The sequence below is a fragment of the Styela clava genome, chromosome 1 (assembly GCF_964204865.1).
Source record: "Styela clava chromosome 1, kaStyClav1.hap1.2, whole genome shotgun sequence".
Lineage (NCBI taxonomy): Eukaryota > Metazoa > Chordata > Ascidiacea > Stolidobranchia > Styelidae > Styela > Styela clava.
This window is the reverse complement of record NC_135250.1, coordinates 20,161,621-20,172,435: the sequence shown is the minus strand read 5'-3', so window position 1 is coordinate 20,172,435 and position 10,815 is coordinate 20,161,621. Positions and strand designations below refer to the sequence as shown.

Genomic DNA, 10,815 nt, shown 5'->3' with positions numbered 1-10,815 from the left:
TGGCTCCAAATGAATTCATTGACTGCAAGCATGACAATAAAAACTGTCACAACGAAATTTCACCTACCTTTTCGGACACTTTATTGGACATAACGATCGTTTTGGTAGTTTTGAACACGTAAGTGGACATAACGATCCTTTTGTTGTTATGTTGTTTTTGTTTTTTGTAATGTTGTGAGGAAATCGCTTTTCTCTTTGTTCACTGGACCAATTGCTTTGAAATTTTCAGTGGTTAAAAATGGAATTTTTTTTTTAGGACGCTATCATTACTTCTATTATTTGCTATGACGTCTTTGAAATTATGTGGCGCTAAGTGTCCATATATTTGAGCCTAGCTCTCTTATTGTTGTTGTTGTTGTTGTTGTTCCTATGCTTGTTCTTTGACACGTTATTAAAAAGTGGCTTTTCTCTTCGATTACTGGACCAATTGCTTTGGAATTTTTTTTTCCCAGATGGCTATTACTTATATTTTTTTTTTGAATTTTCTGGGAATCATACGAGATTTAATAATATTTCATCAAAAATTTCGGTTTACCGTACCGTCAGATCACAGTCTACAAATATATTTCCACCAAGCGGAACGTAGGTGGTCGGACACAAAATGGCGTCCGATGCCCGCAGAACGTTCAGTGACTTCACAGCAAACTAAAACAAATCTCACAGAGCTAACAGAAATATTTGAAAAAAATAAAAATAATAGCCTTCTTGAGGAAAATTTCATCTTTCACCACTAAAAATTTCGAAGCAATTGGTCCAGTAATCAAAGAAAAAAGCGATTTTTTAGATTTTTCACTAGGTGTCCAAAAAGTGTCTAAGAACAACAAGAACAACACAACAACAAAACAATCGTTATGTCCACTAAACGTGTCTGATAAGAAATTTTTATAGCTATATATATCGACTCCGGAATATGTTTTATAGAAATTACATAACACGCTAGAAATTAGGCAGCTTTACTTTTGCGAAATTGAGGAATAATTTATCATGACCTGGATTGGGCAAGTAGTGGACATAGCGATCGTTTCAATATTATGTTGTTCCTGTTCTTATTGTTGTTCTTAGTGTCCTTGTTCTTTGACACATTTTAAAGAAATAGATTTTCTCTTCGAATACTGGACCAATTGCTTTGAAATTTTCAGTGGTTGAAGATAAAATTTTTCTCCAGAGGGCTATTACTTTTTTTCGCTATGACGTCATCAAAATTATTCCCACTGGGTGGCGCTACGTGTCCATATATAGAGCATAGGTCTCTTGTTCACTATTGTTGTTGTTGCGCCAGTAAGTGGTCGAGAGATGGCTCTTATGTTTTAGGTTTTTAAAATTTAAGAACGATTCCGTGGTACTGGTCTTCGTAAGATCATCGAAACAAAATTGATATCTTAATACTCTCTAAATATTGCTAGAATAGGTGCACAACCTAACAACCTGGGAATAGTATGTTGTAAGGACAAAAAAGGGTCGAACTTGAGTGTTTTGCTATAAAAATAAAAATTATTTTTTGCTAATGTTCTCTAATTGCATTGTGGTTTGAACGTTTTTATGTTATAATTGGCTACTTATGTTGCATAAATCTATAAAAATGGGCTAATGTTAGAAAGGAGCGATTATAGCAGAAAACTAAATTCGACATTACAGCAGGTTATCATATACAACGATAACATGCTTTGTAGTTCCTATTATACCCCTCACTTTTTCTTTCTATAGCACTAAAGAAGATCGTTTTGTCACGTAAAATCGATGACTGAAATTTGCAAATTAGACTGTCCACCCGCTACAGGCCAATAGCTCATTGATGAAAACATGTACAATAAATTGGCAACACAACTGGAGGCGATTTTGATATATATTCAAGACAATACAAAACACAAAAAGACACGAAAAAACCTGAATATATTAAATAGTTAATTTTCAAATATTTAGGTTCTAATACAGATAGACAAACGAAGACACAGGAGAATTAATCAGACAAAATAGCGTGCAAGCATGAACACAAAGGGAAGAGAACATTCAAAGAAAAAAGGAACAATAAAGTCGCTCTTCTTTTTGACTACTTTTCTCCAACATTAAAGGAGCGTGAGACTCCAGCTGTCTCCCTGGGATTCAAGAGAATCTATTTTAAAACCACCTGGAATGAGACAAAATCAAAAATTAACAAATGATTTTTAGTTAATGATTGCATCAATGGCGACTTTCTTGAAACCAATAGAATGTTGTATATTGGCCGAAGTCTTGACCACCATCATTTCTACGTTTCAAGAACTTTTATCTGACCAACTATTCCTTTATTCATATATTACCAGTGAAAAGGGCATAGTCGTCTCATTGGTTTTTCCTACTCATGAAGTGATATATAAAAGCCCAATTTCACTCAGGTCTCGCATCCCTGTATTAAAAACAAACTTTAATGAGATTTAGTTACTTACACCATCTATCTATCCCAAGGTTGTCAAAGCGTTTCATTGAACCCTGAAAGGCAATAAACAGTTATGAATGAATTATATCTCAAATTTGAAAAAAAATCAGGGAAAAATAAAAACTAAACTGTTTTCGATATTTTTATTGATTTTATTTCACCACAAACGGAATCTGTAAGATTTGGCCCCGGAATATAACGTAATGGTATGACTATATTACATAAATATTTCTTCTGAACTTTGTAGTTTTATGAGTGTTATAAAAATATATACATTGAGGCCAGTAAAGCATAACTGGCATGCTGTTTGCAACCCAAGTTGTGGAGTTTTAGTGTAGATGTTTTAGTTTGCCTCGGTAAATTATTGATAAACATTATCGGAATCCAGAAATGAAGTTTTGTTGCTTTCATTGTATTTTTTATTTTATTGGATCACACCATTTTTTTCTAGTGTTAGTATAACAGGTGACTGTAAATCGCTTGGTGTGGTAAGTGCGGTTGTTGTCTGGCAATTTGATATTCACACTTCTAAATTTTTTTATTTTACCTTAAAATAGAGTATGATGGAAAGCATGAGCGCCTACAGAAGCTCTTGCTCCTCCGATGCAGCCAGTTCCAAAAGTGCTTGATGTTGAAGCAGAAGCGCCTGCAGAAGCTTTGACTCCTCCGTTGCAGCCAGTTCCAAAAGTGCTTGATGTTGAAGCCGAAGCACTTGCACAAGCGGTCGCACGGACACCAACTATTGGACATAAATATTATGTGAACATGTGAAATTGTTTTATTTTATCACAAATAAAAGGATATAAATAATCGAAGATAGAATGTGATAATTCTCACCCAAGTTAAAATAATGTAGACATGAACTGTGCAAAGTTACACCATATTATGGAAAACATCTTAAATCAACGTGAACCCATGTATCCATAACAAATTAAACCTTATCTTTCAATCAAATAAAAATATACATTACCACACGTATCGATGGTTCTAACTGGTAAGCATGGCGCTTCAATTTTTGTTGGTATGCATGGTTGCTCGACGGTGATGCATGGATCTTGAACTATCTTTGGTTCGCATGGTTGCTCGACGGTGATGCATGGATCTTCAACTATCTTTTGTTCGCATGGTTTCTCGAAGGTGTTGATGCATGGATCTTCAACTATCTTTGGTACGCATGGTTGCTCGAAGGTGGTGATGCATGGATCTTCAACTATCTTTGGTTCGCATGGTTGATCGAAGGTGGTGATGCATGGATCTTCAACTATCTTTGGTACGCACGGTTGCTGGATGGTGGTGATGCATGGATCTTCAACTGTCTTTGGTACGCATGGTTGCTCGAAGGTGGTGATGCATGGATCTTCAACTATCTTTGGTTCGCATGGTTGCTTGAAGGTGGTGATGCATGGATCTTCAACTATTTTTGGTTCGCATGGTTGCTCGAAAGTGGTGATGCATGGATCTTCAACTATCTTTGGTACGCACGGTTGCTTGATGGTGACGCATGGGTTAATGACTCTTCTCGTGACACATGGTCTTCTTTGGATGCAGGGATAACTGAGTATAAATATTAAAAAAAAAAATTTACTTCGCCTGTTCTTAACATTCATTCTGTAATTAGTATTGAAATAAATCAAAAATTTAAACATAGCTAGAATGAAACAAAAATTTGTTTATTATTACTTTATTGGCTTACCTGAAGGAGCGCCTCACTGAAAATATAATAAAAATAGATTTGTTTAGTAAATTAGGAATGAGTAAAAATACTAAAATATATATTGAAAACGTTTACTAACCACATGGCGTTCTTGTAATAGTTCTACACGGTTGTGGAATGATCGTCCTGCAAGGCGATATGGTTCTTCTCACGCACGGTGTTATGGTTCTTCTCACACAAGGTGATGTTATGGTTCTTCTAATGCACGGTGGTGTTGCGGTTCTTCTTACGCACGGTGTGCGTGTGATTGTTCTAGTAAAGCACGGCGAGGAAACACGTCGGCGCATAAAGCTTCGTCTGAAACAAGGTCGTGTAAAGGTGCATGGAGATTTTACCTCTACGGACGGTTTCTTCACTTCAACACACGGATCGTCGATGACAATGTTAGGCTTCTGCAATTCAGCGCATGGACCAAACGAAGTTTTTGCGACGGCTGATGCGGATACCGAGGTACCTGTGTTGCCACATCCCACTATATGGAAAGAAATAAGTATTGTGGCGTTAAACAATAATCTATAATACAATAATTATAAAGCAAACTCACAAAAAGTTCCAAAATTTAGTGGCAAGGCGGTAGCCGTACTCAAAATAGCAAGAAGGATCAAACAACGCATGTTGACGTTATAATTTTAGTTTCGATCCTGCTGGAGAGAAAATGGTTTTATATCGTCAATGAAAGCTGTATGGGATCTCAAGCTCACGCAAACTTGTTATATAGAATTTCGTAAAACCACGTATTGACTGTCAAGAGATGTAAATATTTTTAAGTGTATCATCACATGCAATTTCAGGTGTAATGAGTGTTTAATGTGAACAGGAAAGGTGATCAAGTTCAAGTACTCGATCTAACGCATCTCACTGAGTAAACAAATTCGTGTGCCAACTTACTTCAAATATGATTTTAAAATCGAGTGAAAGTCAATCAGCGCCGTCTGTCTTACATAGCGCACTTCACATTGACGCGTGGCTATCTCGCGAAGTTGATATTTATGCTTGTATTGTTTACTCTTCTCTTTCAGTTGCTGTTCTAAAATACTGATTTTACGGTTCAAATGCCCCTATTCTAACACTTGATCACAATATGTATATGTAACTTTGCCAGTGGACTGTTGCTGAACAAACTGTGCAAGTGCATAATATATAGTCAGCGAATTCTGTCAATCAAACGAAATCGTGACATTCAGATAAACTGAATAACCCCTAGATTTTGAATGATCAAAATCGAACGATTACAGAAATAAATAAAATTTTCAAACAAAGTAATCAGATATCGGCCTCGACCGATGATGCTATCGAGGATTCTGTATTACTATAGATAGAGTATAGACAAATTGGTTTAATGTGGCATGCGCTGTAAGTTACGAGATTTTAATAAAAGTGTTTTCATGTTTATCCAGTTTGATAGGAAAGTCGGCGCGGCGCTCTAATCATATGGATAGGGATGTAAGTTTAAGAATTTTGAATCGAAGCGAATCAATATCAATTCGAATTCATTCGAAGCAATTTGATAAAAAGCAGCTTGATTGATTTAAAAAGATAATAATAATTAAGATAACACGAGGCGATTGCACGATGCATAGGTGTTGTCTCATAATCGACCAAAAGCGTTTATTTTCCCCACGTTTACAGCGTTTGCAATTCGTAACACTCCGTAATATTTCCTATGGATCACAGCTTCATAGGAACCAATATTTCGTTTATTTTTTTTACTATTCAAAAATTTAAGAAGTTTTACCAATATATAATTTTATAAACTTTTTTTAAATTACATATGTAATGTCATTATAATAACAACATTATTTCTCACTAAAAACATAGGTCTGCGATGCTTCCCTTGTTAGGCTTCCCGCTGCTTGTCAGCAGGGAACCTATTGTATTCCTGTGTTTTATTATTATTATTTATTAATATTTATTATTTATTATTATTTATTTTTATTATTTTTGTTTCAAATTGGTCCTACAAACTTGAAATTCACCTCAAATGTGCAGAAGTTCTCAGCTAGCAATAAAAGTTTTCACGCTCCAGTGAGCAAAACGCGTATTCAGTTTTTTTGCGATTTCTCAAAATTGATACATGGTATTGGGTTGAAATTTATAACAATGATTAATGGACATGTTCCGGATACAATATGTCAAGGATACGCAAGAGTGACCTCGGCGATACGCTCCAGTGAGCAATATAGGATTTTACATTTTCATCTTTTTCTCGAGAACGACACTACTTAGAGACTTGAAATTTACATCACATGCAGACAATAATTTCCCCATCATAATTTGCAAATTTTATGCATGACTGACCACGCTTTCACGCTCCAGTGAGCAAAATGCGTTTTCAGTTTTTTTGCGATTTCTCAAAATTGATACATGCTATTGGGTTGGAATTCATAACAATGATTAATGGACATGTTCCGGATACGATATGTCAAGGATACGCATGAGTGACCTTGGCGATACGCTCCAGTGAGCAATATAGGATTTTACATTTTCATCTTCTTCTCAAGAACGACACTACTTAGAGACATGAAATTTACATCACATGCAGATAATAAGTCCCCCATCATAAATTGCAAATTTTATGCATGACTGACCACGCTTTCAAGCTCCAGTGAGCAAAACGCGTCTTCAGTTTTTTTTACGCGGGAAGCCTGTTAAAGCTGCACGTAGCTCTAGTTATCATTTGCTTTCTTTCACGGCCAATCGGTTCCATCGCATATTCCAATGGCGTTTATCATTTGGATGAATTTTGAAGGTGAATTTTAGAAGAAACGATCCGGTATTGTTTGCGAACATAAATTCATGTAATAAGTAATTTTACCTGAGTGTAACTCTATGTAACAAAATATATATTCTCTACTACATTATGTAGTTGAAGTATCAATTCAATGTGCTCTTCAACTAACTTAATTAACTCTTTCTTCAAGTTCGTTATTGTCATTTTATCACAATTTGCGCTATAGTTCTTCCAAATTTAAATAAAATTAACGATAATGTGAGGTTATACTAAATAGAATCAGATTCGGAAATAAAATATTCGAAACTTACATCCCTACATATGGATTACTACGACCTCCCGTCCGGTTTTCAATTCATTCTGGGTATGCGAATAGTTAACCAGTTACTTGTTTCAGATACATGTACTTGGTGGTGGAGGTAGCCGTTGCCGAACACTGGTTACGTGAACCCCCTTGCGACAGTGGGAAGGGAGTCCAGCAATCCTCTCGCACACAATTAACCAAAACCGGAGAACTCAGGCTTGGTAATCAGGTGCGCCCAGTGCCAACCGCCGAGCCTAGGGAATAAAAAAAAGAATGCGTCAAATAAGTGGATGGAAATAAATACAGGACGCGAAATATATTCTGATTCTGAAAAAAGTTTTGTGTATATTTTTAGATAAGCGTTTGTCGATTATCCGTAAGTAACAACAAACAATTTCTGTTACAATAATCGTAGTATGGGAATATCGTCGCCAAATGTAACATCCTTAAATGTAAATTTAGATACCGGTAACCATCTGAAATGCAGTTTTACGACAATGGGCTACAGGTTCAAAATGATGTACCGATGGGAACGTTTCATGTTTCCAATATCACAAAATATTGAACATTCTTTATATACCGCAGCGTTGCGCCTCGGTGACTTTGGAAAATCAATGATCAGCTGTTTAGAATGAATTCCCAGTAAGTTTCCACTTTTTGCTTGAGAAATAGAGGCTGATATTTATTCTTAGTTTTCCTTCGAATAACATTTTTGGAAAGTGGATGCCTATTGGACTGCTGTAATTTGCTACATGATCTTTCCTGCTATTTGCATTGACAAAGAATACCTTGTCATCATTGCACTGATATAACATCAATGTAAAATTGGGCGAATTTGCTTTAAACCAGTGGTTCTCAACCGCCGGTCCGAGCCAATCTTGCTGCCGGTCCGCTATATATATATTCCAATATAAATATATTATAAGCAAATTGCAAAATACAAAGTATTGACGGCATGTCCATTAATTTTGTGATTTAACGCCAAATTTCACGATTTTGGCTTTTTGAAACACGTAATAATCCTTCTCAGTCGTAAACTCTTGATCATGCGGAAGTTGAAATTGTCATGATAGCAACAAAAACTACAACTTTTGATTGGATTTAGCATTTGGTGTGACTCACTAAATCAACTGATGGCTCTAAATCAGCATGATTGCAAACTGTGCAAATCCACTATTGTGCTAAGAGTTTCAAATCTGTCAAATCATGAGGTTTTTGTACTTGTTAAAATTGTTGACTTTTTCTGTTTTTTTTTTCACCTGAAGTTCGCACATTCCGTAATTTGACAGTGGACCTATTCAACGAGGTTTGATAGTAAAATGGAGGCAAACAAACAGCAAAGTATTATCCAGTTCAAACAGCTTTACTACGTCTTGCAGAAACTCCATTAGAACTGCGTTTAACACGTCTAATATCAAAAACACTGCATCAGATTTCTCATTAAATTGGATTGGCTTATTTTGCACCATCTAATTTTGTAGCAATTGCATTCTTTTGATTATGTTTTGTGTTCATGACATGTTTGGTTAATTTTGAAGGTCAACCGGTCCACAAAATTTGTTTTGGAATTTTACCGGTCCGCGAACTGAAAAATGATGAAAACCACTGGTTAGTTAAACTATCAAATTGGAAAATACTTTAAAGGGAATCACCCGTGTTTATTACATGTTTGTTTAGTTGTGGAAAAGGAGCATTTATGGCGACATTTGCCCGGGTTTAGTCAATGCAATACAACCTACTGCTTTTTCTTGTGTCGTTATGAAAAGGCAATGATAATCAATTGGCTTATCTGATTAAATTTAATGTAGATTGACTGAATATTTTGCCTAGTTCAGAAATAAATCATTGAATCCTGGGACACCCGGTAAGTAAAAGAATTGAGTTACATGTCACTGTTGGGAAAGCGAGTTAAATAGATATTTTTATTACTTATCAGCAACTGGACATCCAAGACTTATTTACGATTAGAGAGCTACGCTCAAATATATGGGCACGTCACAAGGTGTTGCTCTTTTTTTATCCTGACACACAAAAAACGAACCTCTGGAAGTTCACAGAAATTTTTGAAATAAGTAAAAGTAATAGCCTTCTGGCGAAAAAATCAATCTTTAACCCCTGGAAATTTCAAAGCAATTGGTCCAGTATTCGAAGAGAAACCCGATTTTATGGTGACGAAGAAGAATGATACCAACAAGAACAACAACATAATATTATAACGATTGTTATGTACACTGACTTGTCCAAAAACATCATAAAGCAGAACATACATCCAGTTCCAATTTGGGGTATATCCAACTGTAGCTTATTGGTATTTATCATTGGCGGTGTAGGTAGAATACCAAGATAGTATAGTTTAGTATAAAATACTTTAGTAATATGCCAAAAAACTGCGACAATGGTCTTTGCCATAAGATTTGGCTCCAAATGAATTCATTGACTGCAAGCATGACAATAAAAACTGTCACAACGAAATTTCACCTACCTTTTCGGACACTTTATTGGACATAACGATCGTTTTGGTATTTTTGAACACGTAAGTGGACATAACGATCCTTTCGTTGTTATGTTGTTTTTGTTTTTTGTAATGTTGTGAGGAAATCGCTTTTCTCTTTGTCTACTGGACCAATTGCTTTGAAATTTTCAGTGGTTAAAAATGGAATTTTTTTTTTAGGAGGCTATTATTACTTCTATTATTTGCTATGACGTCTTTGAAATTATGTGGCGCTAAGTGTCCATATATTTGAGCCTAGCTCTCTTATTGTTGTTGTTGTTGTTGTTGTTCCTATGCTTGTTCTTTGACACGTTATTAAAAAGTGGCTTTTCTCTTCGATTACTGGACCAATTGCTTTGGAATTTTTTTTTCCCAGATGGCTATTACTTATATTTTTTTTTTAAATTTCTGGGAATCATACGAGATTTAATAATAATTCATCAAAAATTTCGGTTTACCGTACCGTCAGATCACAGTCTACAAATATATTTCCACCAAGCGGAACGTAGGTGGTCGGACACAAAATGGCGTCCGATGCCCGCAGAACGTTCAGTGACTTCATAGCAAACTAAAACAAATCTCACAGAGCTAACAGAAATATTTGAAAAAAATAAAAATAATAGCCTTCTTGAGGAAAATTTCATCTTTCACCACTAAAAATTTCGAAGCAATTGGTCCAGTAATCAAAGAAAAAAGCGATTTTTTAGATTTTTCACTAGGTGTCCAAAAAGTGTCTAAGAACAACAAGAACAACATAACAACAAAACAATCGTTATGTCCACTAAACGTGTCTGATAAGAAATATTTATAGCTATATATATCGACTCCGGAATATGTTTTATAGAAATTACATAACACGCTAGAAATTAGGCAGCTTTACTTTTGCGAAATTGAGGAATAATTTATCATGACCTGGATTGGGCAAGTAGTGGACATAGCGATCGTTTCAATATTATGTTGTTGTTGTTCTTATTGTTGTTCTTAGTGTCCTTGTTCTTTGACACGTTTTAAAGAAATAGATTTTCTCTTCGAATACTGGACCAATTGCTTTGAAATTTTCAGTGGTTGAAGATAAAATTTTTCTCCAGAGGGCTATTACTTTTTTTCGCTATGACGTCATCAAAATTATTCCCACTGGGTGGCGCTACGTGTCCATATATAG

At 35.4% G+C, this 10,815-nt stretch overlaps 1 protein-coding gene across 1 annotated transcript; it reads right to left on the bottom strand.

The window, feature by feature from the left end:
* Positions 1 to 1,825: 1,825 nt before the first annotated feature.
* Positions 1,826 to 4,824, bottom strand: LOC144421778 (uncharacterized). The gene is made up of 7 exons (XM_078111374.1): positions 4,672 to 4,824; positions 4,207 to 4,599; positions 4,107 to 4,122; positions 3,384 to 3,967; positions 2,961 to 3,152; positions 2,424 to 2,466; positions 1,826 to 2,125 (listed from the first exon to the last, which is right to left on the bottom strand). The coding sequence occupies exons 1-5, from the start codon at positions 4,739 to 4,741 to the stop codon at positions 2,962 to 2,964; spliced, it is 1,254 nt and encodes a 417-aa protein (XP_077967500.1). The 5' UTR covers positions 4,742 to 4,824; the 3' UTR covers positions 1,826 to 2,125; positions 2,424 to 2,466; position 2,961.
* Between the last annotated feature and the right edge of the window lie 5,991 nt (positions 4,825 to 10,815).

Excerpts from the sequence above, each read along its gene's own strand:
- LOC144421778 (XM_078111374.1), bottom strand. The coding sequence starts at position 4,741 with ATGCGTTGTTTGATCCTTCTTGCTATTTTGAGTACGGCTACCGCCTTG. Across the intron at positions 4,600-4,671 it reads ACTAAATTTTGGAACTTTTT|TGGGATGTGGCAACACAGGT; the intron begins GTGAGTTTGCTT and ends CTTTCCATATAG. Across the intron at positions 3,153-3,383 it reads TAGAACCATCGATACGTGTG|TTGGTGTCCGTGCGACCGCT; the intron begins GTAATGTATATT and ends TATGTCCAATAG.